This window comes from Chelmon rostratus, chromosome 20 (genome assembly GCF_017976325.1).
Source record: "Chelmon rostratus isolate fCheRos1 chromosome 20, fCheRos1.pri, whole genome shotgun sequence".
Taxonomy (NCBI): domain Eukaryota; kingdom Metazoa; phylum Chordata; class Actinopteri; order Chaetodontiformes; family Chaetodontidae; genus Chelmon; species Chelmon rostratus.
In genome coordinates, this window is record NC_055677.1 from 21,572,315 (window position 1) to 21,587,230 (window position 14,916).

At 44.3% G+C, this 14,916-nt stretch overlaps 1 protein-coding gene across 3 annotated transcripts in view; it reads right to left on the reverse strand.

Annotated features, from left to right (window-relative positions):
• The window catches only part of ntng1a (netrin g1a), an 87,207-nt gene that overhangs the window by 19,463 nt on the left and 52,828 nt on the right, over window positions 1-14,916 (reverse strand). For all 3 annotated transcript variants that reach the window (XM_041961971.1, XM_041961969.1, XM_041961968.1), the window contains exon 3: window positions 8,450-8,622. In XM_041961971.1, coding sequence (XP_041817905.1) covers window positions 8,450-8,622 — 173 coding nt within the window. The remainder of the gene's footprint in view (window positions 1-8,449; window positions 8,623-14,916) is intronic.

Here is a 14,916-nt window from a genome sequence, read left to right on the forward strand (position 1 = left end):
AGCTGTGAAGTGCAGGAGGCTATGCTGGCATATGGAGGGAGAGTGTAATGGATGTCAAACCTCAAGGGGGGTGGGCAGATGCTAACCAAGAGACAGGAGAGACAAGGACAAGGACAAGGACAATCCCAATCATCTTATTCACAAAGTACAGTTTGATTTGTCGGTATTGGCTCTGGGTGTCACAATAAAACAGAGCAGTGAAAACTGGACTTTGGAAACTAAATATCACTCTAACAGTGTTTGACTATTTAAGTCTTGTAAAGGATAATTACTGTATCAGCTGGAATAAGCCTGAAGCTGAAACTTTGATACTGGTAATTTGAACAGCCTTTTCCAAGGTTGAACAACCATCTGAACCGGCCGAAAATCTGACAAAAATATAAGTATTTCTATAACTACTAATATTACTTATTGTGAAGTAACCAGATTTATGCATGTTTCTATGTAGCATAATTGAATTAAATTTGCAATTCAAATGTATTCATGAAAGTGCCTCCTACTACAGCTACTCATAAAATATCTAAAAAATGTGTAATTGATGATAGTCCAGTGATAGCTCAGCAGCCACAACAGTTTTAGCAGCCTTTCTTTTAGCAGCCTGCTATAACATCAGCTGCAAATGTTAGCATGTCCAGCTAACTGGCTTAGTAGCTACAGTAGTAATCAAGCACAGGGAACCGGGGCCTGCGTGGCACCGGCCACCCCTGAAATATGACTGACTTCCCCAAATGCTACCCAATTATCCTAGACTATGATTGGCTCTCTGCCCGGTGAGAGACGGGACTAAGTTTGCACCAACTGTCTGATGTGTATTTATGAGTGTTGATAGTTTTCTTTTCTCCTTTTCTTTTGGATGTGCAATTTCTTTTTGAGGACTTGAAGAACAAAGTATGGACATGTTGGTAAGTGGAAAATCTGCCTAATTATTCTAAACATAATGTGCTGTGCATGAATAGAAAGCTTGGCAGGTGGGGGCTCAGCAAACAGTGAATTATTTAGGCCATATGCATGTATGTAATATGCAATTTCTAGTGTAAAATGTGTAACCAATCAGTCAGCACTGTTAGATATCAGTTATGAACTCGTGTTGCTCCAGTTACTCACAAAGTCAAAGCTGTGACACTGCAAGTGTTCTAGCTCTGTAACTGAACTGTAAAAAAAAAAAAAAAGAGTGGTAAAAATGGCCCGGTAAAGTAGCTGACAGAGCAATAACGCACAGCTATCTGCATCTAGTCAGGGAGATTAGCAGGGGACCCACTACATTAAATGGAGAGGGAAATAAATATAAAACCAGAGAGGAAGAGGGGTGACTGGCTCTTGTTATTGTTGGAGACTTCCATTAGTGTGAATACCGATGTCACTTAAGTGCACACACCCCTGCAGTAGTTTTGAACCCACCACACCACCAAAAGAAATGTGCTGTTATGAATGTGACGTTTAATGTTGCAAACAAGTGATTTTGCTGCTGATGCATTAATCAACTCCCTCTATTTATTTCCTGCTCAGTTATATTAACATAATGTGCTTTGAACATGCATCATGTTTTATCCAAACAAGTGTTTAAGTAGTCAAAATGACTCCTCATTTGACAAATGATCCTCTGTCTGCTTGTCTAGCTCAGAGCCAAATTACCTTTTCTTCCAGGTCAGGATTTGGAACACCAATGGCCTGTCAGTGCAATTACTCGCCGCTTTACGAACAACCTGTGGGGTTTGAGCAGATGTCCAGGATCCCGTGTCGGGTCATTCGATTAATTTACAATCACCGTCATTTCCAATCCCCTTCACCTGCCCGGCCCTGCCATTACGGGGCACGGCTGCAATCTAATTTTGTCCTATCGCAGAGGATGAGCATTAGGAGCTGCTTATGTTGACGGCGTGCTCCATTGATTTTATGAGTTGTGCAGGGATCATGGTTGCCGGGTGGTGAACATGATCTCGGAGACGTGTGTGATTCACTGAACATGATCTGTGCGCATGTGGGGTCAGCACATGCGACAGAACACACACACACACACACACACAAATGTGGGCATTAAAATACAGTACAAAGCCCGAGTCATGCGGGGCATCTACTGATTTACAATAAATCTCATTTCACAGCGCAGTGTGGTTACAAGTCCCTGTGCTTGATGTTCATCCTTCACTGGTTCAGTTCCAGTTTTGTTGACATCCATCCAAGACCATCACCTCAACCTTGCTAATGGATTATCAGAAAGCAATAATGAAATGTTCTCTCGCGGATCAATGGGCTTTAAATCTTTGGCTACACATACACTCATTTGTCAAAAAGAGGACATCAGATTTGCCATGATTCCTAGACTCTACTGTCAAGAGCAGAATCAGCTGTTAGGGGATGTATGCTGTGTGTGTGTGTGTGTGACTGTGGGAGTCATTACATTGCTTCCGTCAGCATCCATTCCGCTTTGACCTTCCATGTGTCTCACCTGTTTAGCTTGGCGCTACCTGGACCGCTCCGGAAAAAGGGGCTTATCTGCTGAATTTCCACCGCAGGCAAAGTTGGTAATTACTTTGCCCGGCTGCCATCATTTTATAGCAATCCATCATGATCTGGAGCTCTTTGGCTACGCCACTGACGGTGACGGGCGTCGCTAACTGGTTAGTAGCAGAAAGGCTGCCAGAACACAAGCGCACGCCATGCCGACTTGATTGAATTCCTCAGGAGCAAAATTACGGCTTGCCTTACCGGAGCGCCCGGCTCGCTCGCCAGCTCGCTCGCTGGCTCTCAGTGTGTACATCTGAATTGAAGGTGGCAAGTCTTAAAGTGCCCAGGAGCTAAGTTGGAAGAAGCACAGTTTAAGATTTCAGGGATGGGATGAGGTGTACGTCGGTGGTGGCGGCAATGTGGGAAGCAGTAAAAAAAAAAAAAAAAAAATCTGGAGATGGAAGAAACAAATATTTGAAAGAAAGATTACCGTCACAGCTGCACAGAGCCGAGATGTGGAAAAGACAGAGTAAACAAGCTCGGTCTCTGGGGTGGCTGGGGGTGTTGTGGGGGAGAGCGAGAGAGAGAGGGGGGATGCGAGCATGAAAGAAAACCAAGCGATGGAGCAAGAACAGGCGGAGGCAGAAAAAGAAGAAGAAGAAGAAGAAGAAGAAGAAGAAGACGGGGAAGAAGGGCAAAAAGAGCCACAGAATGAAAGGATGCAAAACAACAGGCGATGAGTTTCACGGAGGAAAAAAAGAAGAGGGGGAAGGGGGCTAAAATGGAAATTCAAATAGCTGCGGATAAAGGAATAAAAGCATAAATGAGTGGGCGCTGTGTGCGAGAGAGAGGAGAAGGTGAAGCCGTGTGCGTGTTTATCTGTCCCTGCATAAACACATGGCGCTAATTGAACACACAGCAGAGTCACGAGCCTGGTGGGAAAAACACCCAGTTTACACCGAGCACGGCAGCGCGCTCTGACTTAAAGAGCAATGACACTCAAATTAAATACCTTCTTTTAATCAGGGGAGGGGGAGGTTGAAAGAACAGAGCTTTTTTTTTCTCTCACAAGCGTCAACACGTGTCTAAATGGAACACGTATCGGCATGTACGTAATGTGATTACATTAGTGCTTCATTAGAGCTTCATTAGCAAAGTAATGGGATTACATTAATGCATTAGTGAGCAATGTGCAACCCAGGGCTCATTAAACCATTTAATGACTATAATAAATATTTAAACAAGACATTTTTGAGGGCAGTTTGCTATATTTTTTACTTTACTTACTGACAAATTACAGTCAACCGCAAATGTCTCACTGGCATCATATACAGCCAACACATCTCAGAGACCCATATACAGTAATAATTATTTGTGTTCACTCACATACACTGGCATTATCGGCTCCTGCGGGATTTGGTCTTGCCACTGAAATATGTACCCAAACCTACGTCTTCCGCACAAGAGCGAAGATTAATCAGAAAAATCTAAACGTGTGTGCAAATGAGTGTGAGGCATCATGGGTGTGTGTTTGGTCACATTTCCATGATCAGCACCCCCCAGTTGGACTGGAGGACTAATAATAAACCTGTAGCATCTGGCAGCTCTGCATTAACATACACTAATTAGAGAACAACAGTAGAAAAATGCAATTTGTAAGTTATATAAGATAGTGTCTGTTGTTGTTGTGGCTGTCACCTCCACATAGGGCAGCGCCTCTTTTCAGTTTCATTTCAGTTTCAGTGTTTCCCTGAAACACAGCGTCTTTAGTCACACGGCAGAGGGCTAATGTGCATCTTCTCTCCGGGCAGGGGATGAATCATTACAGAGAAATCCACTGCATGTCCACGCCTTTTACCGCTTTGATCAAAGGAGATCCATAAACTTTTGCTGGCTTCAGCTAAATCTGAGCAAGTGTCTCTTAATCCTGCCCCGACAAGGAAATCTATTCATTTCATCCAGCCGCAGACAGAACAAATGAGGACTTAATCTATAAAAAGTTTTGGAATTGGGAGAAAATAACATTTTTCTGAATACATTTGCAAAATTCAAAAACATGAAGGCCCCTTTTCCACTACTGCATGATGCTCTCAGACCAGGAAGACCTCAACAGCCTAAAGGTAATGCTCATTGTGCACAACTGTGTCCTCATCACAAAAGGGCACGCCTGCATGTGATTGGAAGGAGGCTGTTTGATTGTTGTTGACATGTCAGCCGCCATCCAGCGCAACACTCGAACATTTACAAGGTTGTCACTATGCAGCAAGGCCACACTCCCCTTACATACAGTAACTCCACTGCTTATGCCGCCGTGTGCTTCAGCAGCTCCTCTCTTTCCAGCAATCTCAGCTCATCTTTCTCTGGTGATCTTTTTTTTTCGTTTGAGCACACATAAAAAAACCCACTTCGCTCTGTATGAAGTCAAAATGTGTCTTTAACTGGATAAATAGCTCTGAAGCTGGCTATCAACAGAGGGATTTTAACATTCTTGATGAACAATGTCGGTTTCTGTGCATTTGGCAAAATCAGGTTTTCATTAATCTTTTAAATTTTGAAGCTCCCTGCCAACGATGTCAGATCCAATAGATGAGACGTTATGTTAGCTTAGCTTAGCATAAAGACTGGGGTGGTGACTTCCTGGAGTCTGGTAAGACTCTGCCTGGTTAACGTAGTGAAGAAAAGATTGCTGGAAGTCACTGCTCTCAGGCCAGTAAATAGTACAGCAAATAAAATAACAACTTTTTATACGCACGAGAAGAGGTAGGCCTGGTAGGCCGACTGTTTTCTATTATTAACATATTTAAATGTACACATTTGTACATTTGTCTCTGTGTTTGTGCGTGTGTGTACTAGTTTAATGGCTTGATGCTACTTGAAACCTTAACTTTGAGCAGAGTTGCTACTGATCCCATTGACTCCAGCACTTGAGCTAAGCTAATATCTTCTTTCAACATGCTACACACTGCATGCAGACAAAAAAAAAATCCAGTTATCCGTTTAAAGTGCATTTAACGTTTTTTCCTTCAACAAAACATTCAGAATCCATTTTTAGCCTTTGAAATCAACTTTTGAGAGGCCACTCGTTAATGCCCCCCCCCACCGCCAGCTTCCATCTCCTCCAGCATCCTCAGCCCTACAGTGGAATGAACTGCCATGGTTAATTCTCAAACTGATCCCTCTCCTTCTGTCTCCACAGAGGGAGGAAGCGAGAATGAGTGAGGCTGAGAGATGTTTTTTTTTTTTTTTTTTTGGGTTGGGGGGGGCATAGACGGAGAGAGGGAAAGCGAGATAGACAGAGCCACCCCAGAAGGCTGAGTTAGCTGTGACAGAGAGTGATGCCCACTTCCCCTCCTTCTATCGCCACCATCCTTTTCTTTCATCATCACTTTTTAAATCCTGTTCTTCTTCCTTGTAAAACGAAATATCAGCCCCCCCCCCCCCCCCCCCCCCCCGCCCCCCACTCCACACCTCCCTCCGGATGATGATTCATCGATCCTGTTATCACATCAGACGACTTGATGGGCATAGTAAAAAGAAATTAAATCTTAATTAAATTTTCATCTTTGACAAATTTGTCTCCGAAGAGCTGCCATATGCTCAGTGGGTTCGAGGGGAAGCATCAAGGGGGAAGGACACTTTTGGAATTGGTGTTGAATTGACTTGAAAATTACAGAACAGCACAAGGTGCATTTTTCTGTTAGCCCTGTGCATTTTTTTTTTTGATTCAGGAGGGATGGCCTTTCATTCCTATAGATTTTTTCAGTGTTATTACATTATAGATTTTTTCCCCTCCAAGACAAAGTATAATAATGCACTTTATACTAAGACTGTTTTTCATCACTTGCAGGATAAAGGGAGCGTGTGTGTGTGTGTCCTTGCGTTGTAGTTATGAATCTGTGCGTGTGAATGCTTTGTGGAGGGTGTGTGAAGATCTGGACGAGCACCTGTATGTGTGTGTGTGTGTGGCACTTTTTTTAATAATGTGCTGTCAATCTGAGCTCTGGGAACGGCCATTTCACGATCCCTCCCTAAGTCTCATAACACAGATCCTCTGGGAGGGAGAGTAAGTCATCAGCCGGTGGCCGGGAGTCCTCAAGCACCGTGGAAAGGCAGAAATCACAGCAGATGCAATAAGGGGACTTGGGCTTTCAAATAAAGCAGCACACTCGAACTCGTAGCCGCGCCGCTCATCACTCTGCTGGTTTAGCTGATGTATGGCAGGTGACCCCCGCTATGGATCCTGTATCCACATGATAGCAAGGACAGGACGACGTTGATGTTTTTAGATTAAATGGTCCGTCATCCATTAATGCATTTATTCATTTATTCACTGGCAGCATATCCGCATCCTAGTGGCCATTAACTGCCATTGCAAAAGCCTTGAAACGGGGCGCTGGACCTGGAGCATAGCTCAGCTCCTCACTTGAGTGCCATTAAACTAGCGTACGTAGGGTGTACTGTGTGACACTGTGTCCTTGTTTAGTTAATACCCCAGGAAGAGCAGCTGTTGCTTTTGTCTGCTGGGGATCCAAATAAATAATAAACAGCAAGAGTTTGGGTATGTGTATTAGAGAGAGTCTTTAAAAATAAAAGAGGAAATTAAGATTAGAATATTGAAATTTTGCATGGCTTGTAAAATAAAAAAGAAATTTAGCTTTTTTCCTCGCTGATGTTCAGGAGGGCCACGAGTCAGATTCAGCAAACTGTCTTTAAGCGCACAAAGTTGTAGATTTTCGTCATTTCAACTCGAAAATAGTGACCTGTTCATAAGCCGGTGTGCATTCATGAGATTTAAACATCAGTTTAAACAAATGTACTGCCTCATAAGGCCCATACCCACAAAAGGTTCCCACCGCAGCCTCAGCACCAGAAGAAGACAATGAAAAATTCCTCCCATGATGAGACGTCACATGAGACAAAGAGGAGCTGGCCCACTTTCCTCAGCTCGAGCAGGAGTAAATAATTGGTTCAATCTCACATGAGCATTGCAGCTGCAGCTGGAGAAGATTATTTATCAACTCTAATACATTTAGTACATTAGTGTAAAGCAAAGCGTATGTCCCTGCATCAACAGGCACTTCAAAGTAATAAAACTGCAAGATGATGCAGCCTGCTGCTACTTAGAGTGAATGGACCATCCAGGGAACCATGACAATTGGCCATAACTGCACATGTAGTGGACTAGGTTTATTATAGACCTTTGGTTCAAAGCAGATATCAAATATTAGGCAAAGGAGTGCACCATGTAGTGGCTCATGCATATTTTTCACCTGAACTTCTGAAATACCAAGAAATTTGAAGATGTGGGTCTTTTCATTTTTGAGAACTATGAACAAGAAAACAGCACAAAAAAGACATGTCTCGTGCCCAGCACAGTCTGTGGTGAAATTATGCACAATCACAGATAACCTGTGCTGTTAATTAATCCTCCTGAAACGCTGTTCTCGGTTACTACAGCTGAGGGCAAATTTTCACCAAAGCAGCGCTTATTTCTAGCAAGTCACCTCCCCTGTTGAATGCAGGTATAAAACGAAAAACCCTTGAAACTGAAAGGTAAAGCGAACTGAAACTCCGACCCTGCACACTCGGTTTGTTCACACACAGATGAGAGGGCGTGCGTGGTTTCTTCAGTCGAGCGCCGGCTCGATGCCGTGGGTGTTCTGTAAAGGAACGAAGAGTGAAGTCTGACACGGGCGCATCTGCCGCTGTAACTGCTGCTTACGCTCGTTTTGACACTGGGGTCAGGCAGGAAGATTCACTTCCTCGCAGATAAGCCTGCTGCACCTGCTGCATGTGCTGCGTGCCGCTCCTGCCCTTCAGTTCATGAACTATACCTGCATCACTGTTCTCTTTGCTAATGCAATTCACTCAAATTTGGCAAAATTGATTTGTTGATTCCAGCTACACTTGAGCAGATTTTCATGTCAAAATAACCCTATTAGTACCTGCTCTGCCATGTGACCCATCTTTTTAATTACTCAGCGCGTGTGTGGTGTGTACTCACAGATATTGGCCGTGCCCTTGGGGATGGGCAGGTAGGAGCCAGCGCTCCACGCTCGCCCCTGGTAATTCCTCTTACAGCGGCCACAGTCAGGCCCGGTGGTGTTGTGTTCACACTCGCAGCTCAGCTTCTCTTTGTCATACACACAGATGTTGGCATGAAGGTTGCACTTGCACCTGTCAGAGAGAGGGAGGGGTGGTTGGAGGGGGGTGAAAGGGGACAACAATGTCAAAATGAATGAATTTTCCAGGGCTGAATGAAGAAAGACACACAGCTTTTATTTTTTTGGACAAAGCAGCTGAAGGTCAGCATGCCCTTGACTGGGGAGGGGGGGGGTATTGGAACACAGTCAGAGCGGCTACAACAGTTGATTCTTCAACTTCAATAGGAGGCTAGTTCAAAGCAGGCAGGCGATTGCACGAACAAATCTGGCATCATTATTTCCTCCCTTTTCTTCCTCCTCCCTCCACTCGGGACAGTGGCTCAGTTTTAATTGTCCCACTGGAGGATGCATAATTGCAGTAAGGTCACAGTGGTTGGGTGGGGGTGGGGGTGGGGGGTCAGGAGGGAGAGGGGGACAAAGAGGTGCGAGGGGACGCTGAGGAAAACAAGCCAAGTTAAATTGTGGAACAAGCACTAGGAGAGCGAAGGCATCGAGGCTTGTGGCTGTGCGAGGCGATGAATGGCTCCGAGGTAGCCAGAGGGCGGCGTGGAGCAACAGCACGGCCACAACAAATTAATACGAGATGAGATCTCAGAAGCATATTTTCAGTCTGGAAGGAGGGGGTCCCTTAAGGTGCACTAAATCCTCACTCACATCCTGCTCACCAGAACCTTCATTTAACAATAAACTCAGCAAATTCATTTTCTGCTGTGCCTAGATGAGCATTGAGGGGATATCTACCTGTTAAATTAATTTATGATCCTCATGCAGCAGAAAGTACTCCGAGGAATAAAGAGAACTTTGAATTGCTAGACCGCTTTTTGAAGAACTTTGCAACAGAGAACGATATGACAGAGCGAGCTCAGATGGGTTGTGATGAAGCTTTGTGGCAATGCATTTCGAAATAGCCCGATGGAAATCAGAGAATCTTCTGAGGCCACAAACAGGAGGATTAAATGCTCATTTTTCTAAAGAAAGAATCAACATTTCTGGATCTAGTTTGTACAGTAGACGTCTGCCTTTGTGTTTGTCTCTCTCCTGCTGCGTTGGAGTCCTACTGACAGAAAGTCTAGACAAGAACCGAGCTGGAGTCACTCACTGCGTGACATCTAATGCTGAAATGTGATACGACACGTTTCCAAAACATCAGCACGAGGATGCTTGATTCTCAAAGATAACCTTATTATTGACAAAGCGTACGCTGAGTCACGATCCAGTCCCAGCGCCAGCACTGGCTGCAACTTTAAATAAAGCCTGGAAGTTGGACTTCCCATAGCCATGACTCATTGTGTATTAATGGAGCCGTTGCTATATTTGTATATTTTAAGAGAAAATGCTGAGAGGAACACAAAATGAACACAATTCAAGCTCCCTCCTTCAAAAGTGCCCCTTTCATTCAGCTGTTTTCAATCTTCCATTCAATCCCACGGCACAGAGCGAGAAGTGGAGGGAAAGGTGTTGAGGAGGGAGATGACACAGATAGCCCCACAGTTGTGCTCACTAACGTCTTAGTGAGGAACTGAGTGACAGCTGGCCTCTTTCACCCTGCCCATTCTGCTCCACCGCGGCTTAGCTTGATCCTCCAATAAATATAATAATTTGAAGGAAAAGCACGGTCTTAAATCACTCAGCACTCCTTGACCCTGATACTCTGTTTGCCCCGAACTCAAGGGCTGGGCCAGGTTGTGGCCCAGTTACATTTTAAATCCTCTTCCAGGTTGATAAAATACCTGGATTTGCAAAACTCAGAGGCCATAGAACCTGATATGGAAACGTTTGTCTCTGTTCGCTCATTTTAAAGATTTTCCCATCCTGCCCACAGGATATTAAGACAGAAAACAAATGGATGTAGCTCACCGGTTACTCACCGGTGGAAGAGGACCAGTCCGTCCTGAGGGTGATTGTCGATTAGCTTGCCAACCCCTGGCAACACGCCAGAAAAGTCTGTTTCATTCATAATTCATAGTTCACCCATTCTACAGAACTGGATTATTCTCCAACTCCATCCCCTCGACCCCGTGAGCCCACTATCAAACCGCTCGGCTCACAGGAGGGTGGGGTGGAGGGTGAGCTGGTCTGTTACATGTCTATTAGAGGCTTCACTTGGTTTATTTTCATTGTCCAGCTGTTGTATTGAGTCTCATTCATTGGTAGTGGAACTGTGGGTTTTGTATTGAGCACTGATCTTGAACTGATCATTATGGATTTACCATGTTTTTTAGGAGCCTTCTCGCACTGATACAGGCTCATAAAAATAACATACATTTTGTATGAAAGTGAAAATAGGAAACAATAATTAGGCCTAAATGAAAAACAAATGCAGTTGAGGACCCCTTTTTGCAGTTTAGCAGCACCAACAGAGTTACATCAACTTCAGTAGTCAGAATCTCCCTGTTAACATTTCATGCATCATATTGTTTAAGCTTCTCCGCGTATTAGATCTGATCTGGGACAGGCAGTATTTGGAGTGAGTGATTCATGAAATATAAGGTGCGTAGGCTCCACCTGTTATTTCATCATGTCAGATACACTTTTAATCATTCCCAGGTTAAGGCTACAGGACGGGAACCGTTATTAGGCTGACGCTAAAAAAATGTTGCGCATCTGCCTTTTAAGCCGGCAGTAGCTGATAAAATATAATATAATCTTATTTTTAACTTTAGTTACAAGCGTTGAAAGCTGACCCTAAATGGATCCGATAAGGGATTCTAAAGGATTCAGATTCGATAAAAATGCAATCCACCTCACCTCACAAATCCTTCCCCAACCCCACAATAACATTACAGTTAGTAATTCGTTAGATTTCCATGACAGCTTTCCCTTGCCTGATCTAGGTACTGAGCTCCACACAAAAAAAAATAATAAAAAATATAAGAGCAGAAACTCTTTTTCATTTCATTTGGAGCTTGACTGTGACATTCTTTTGTAAAAATGGATTCAATCTTCAGCAGCTATCACAGCAATATCCAGTCGACACCGAGGCTTTGCAGGACTCATTGAGAAAAAGTGCTTTGACTTGAGTCAACGTCCATCAGTGGCTAAAATCAAGCCAAGATCTGATCTCAAGTCAGACACAGCCCTGTTCAGTGTGCTCCCATTTCTAGAAGTCGGCTTTGTTAGTGTGTGTGTGTGTGTGTGTGTGTGTGTGTGTGTGTGTGTGTGTGTGTGTGGGAGGAGTGGGTGGGGTACGGGGTGTGAAACAACTTCACATGGAGCCCTTTGTGGTTTAACCTTCAGCTTCTTTTAACCTCGCCAACATTTTAATCAGCATCCAGAAATGATAGCGCCGTCGGCATAAGGATGGAGACCGCCAGCGAGGCCCTGAGGGTCTCATACCCAGCAGAGCTGTTGTGCTGCCAATCAGCAGTGGCTCCTGAATGAGGCTACCAGGGGAGGCTGGCTGCCTCGCCGCTGCGCCGGCAACCAACGGCTTCAGAGAAGGAGCCAAGTAAACGTGTATTTAACAGCGTTTTAATAACAAATGTCCTCCAGGGTTCCTCGTGCGTTGTGTCTTCATTTCCTGTTGGGGCTTCCTGCACTTTGAAAGCTCTGTGGGTTGTGTCATCCTAACTGTCCATCAGTCTTTGTATCATCCGTCATTCATTCTTCATATCTCCATCCACCTATTAGTCCTTCATTTTTAACTCCGCTCCGCTATCTCCTGTTAATAAATATTCATGGAGCTAAGGCATCTTTGTTTTTGTGTGGTTCTCTCAAAGTGATATTGCTCGAGGCATTATTGAGTGTGCCAGCCACCGCCTGTGAGCTAAAGGTCCTGATATGTATTCATAAAATTACCCATGAGGCTATGAGTGCAAATTGCTAGACTGGCAATAAAAAAAAAAAAAAAAAGAGGAGGAAAAAACCTTGACAGAAGTTTTGATTCCATTTGGTCTGAGAGAAAGCAGCAAACATATTCTGATTTCTGACAAGAGTTTAAAGTTCGACTTGAAATGTGGGGGACAGAAGATACTGTTGGGCTCAAATGTATTATTTTTCTTTATCCTGGTGGAAATGCGAGCAGAGCAGCTTGTTGAGACTCAGCTTACCTGGAGCAGTGTGTCTATGACCTCTGCAGTAATGGGATTCTGATTGACACCGTGGGTGCAGACGACATATTGCGCCTTCCCACTGATGACACAGGCAACAACAAAGGAAAACAAAGCAACCCGATGCCCTGCGTCTCACAGAAAACGCCCCTTTCCTTTCTATCGCTTCGGCCATTATCTGCATAATTCCATTCAGCCAAGTTCATTCCCCGACATCGCTCTATTTTGCTCATCGCGGCTTCAAAGCCAAAAGTCTCAGCCAGTAATTAATAGTAATTATCCATAATCCAAGCCTGCAACATCCCCGATGCACAAAGCTGCTGATCCCAACAAATTGAGCAGACTCAACTCAACATGGTCCTTAAGTGGGTTAACTAAGTGAAGCAATTAAATTTCAATCTATCGCCCAGGTGTTTTCATATGCAAGCCAATTGGGTCAAACGGAGTTAATAAACGCTTTTTTTCTTTTTTTTTAGCCCGTGCCTGCATTCAGTGTCTGCTGTAAATGAGCGCCAAAACACCAGGGGTTGCAAGGGGCGTGCAGAGGGGTGGAGGAAGTGGCGAGGGGCGGGTGGTTGAGAGAACACTCCGGCTTAATTACGTGTGATGAAAATGAAATAGAAACCCAGGAGTGGCTGGTAAAAAGGCCTTGAGGTGTGTGCGTGTGCAGGTGATTTGTTGCCGGTGGAATGGATAATTGCACAAAACACACGCTGAATGAAATTTACTGTACAATGTATTTGTCCCACGTGGTCTCCCCAAACACACACATACACAAATCTCTGTAGCGGTACACAACACCGGCCTCTTCTGCATTGATGTGTAGCTTGCAGCTGCTGTCTGTATCGGCTTAAAACAGATCAGCCTGCTATGTGTTACCTGCTAATTGCCTCCTCTCTCTCTCTTTCCCTCCTGGCCTGCAGTGCATTGTGGGAAGTGGAAGGAGTGAGATCGCAGCACCAGCTCTCCTGAGATAGACCTCAACCCCCAACCTCCCCCTAATTATATCCTTCTTTGCCCTCCCTCCTTCTTGTCTCACTAGAAAGTGAAGAAGAAAAAAGTGGAGGCTGCGGGAAAAATCATGGCTGATTCTCTGCATTAGTCCTCAATTAAATGCAAATTTCCAGTTCAATTTGTTGGCATGGGAGCATAATTTTATGGGGCCCATTCAGAATATAAATATACAGTTCAACCTAAGATATTACTGCAGGATTTACAGTAACTCATTGACTGATGGGGTGGTCAAATTTGCTTTGTTACAGTTAAGTTTGAAGTCCTCAGCACGTAAAACACAACTTTTACACAGGTGAATTCCATCTATTTAACTATCAACCTGTTTCCCTTATTCTTACAGCTGGCCAGCAAAGAGAGACACACAAGAGAGAGTGATGTTGCAGGAGCTGGTTTGAGGCCAGAGGGGGCAGCATGGAGCAATTTGCATTACAGTCAGCAAGGATGCAACATACATGAACAAATGACTTCACGCAGGGGAGTTAAGTCTTTCCAGAAGCTCCAGACACAACTGCATGATCCCATGGCTTGGCTTCGCTCATATTTACAACAGTACATATTGGAAAATGTGCTTAAGTAGCCAATTAAGCCTTGGAGTGGCACACGCTGCTGTGACCCAGCTGCTGAACTGTGGCAGCTAACTTAAAAAACTGGAGCACTGGAAATTATTTTAATGGTTGTTTTGTTGAGCTGATGACTGCTTCCTGTTTCTTTTGTACGTCTCTGTCAAAATAATTCATTATAAATCTAAAAAATAACAAGATCTTGGCAAACTGAGATGGCACAACAATAATTATCTCTTAGATGCTGTTCTGTATAACCAGCCAAACAACGCCAGGATAACAGTCCAGTATATTTTGTGATAGTGCAAGGTAAATTAAGGCATTACGGTAAATGTGCCGTCTGCCTGCATCAATCTGTCCAAGCCATCCATCTATCGAATCCTCAGGCATTACTAATGTATGGAGTTGGGCATGCTATCCAAGCAGGAGTCAATCAAGAGGTCTTTACTGCCTGTGACATGCCAAGCCAGTTCAATAGAATCGACATGCTGGGCCTCACTGATACTGCTCTCAGCTAAAGACTATTGGCCGTGGACCCGGCGACAGAGAGTGCACTGCGGGGGAGTGACACAGCTCCATCCCGGGGAGGATGGTGCCTCACACATTCAAGGCGAGGCCAGGTGGAGAGGTGATATTAAGTGATCTTGTCATTTCATAAGCGACATCACTGATTGGAGCCCTTAA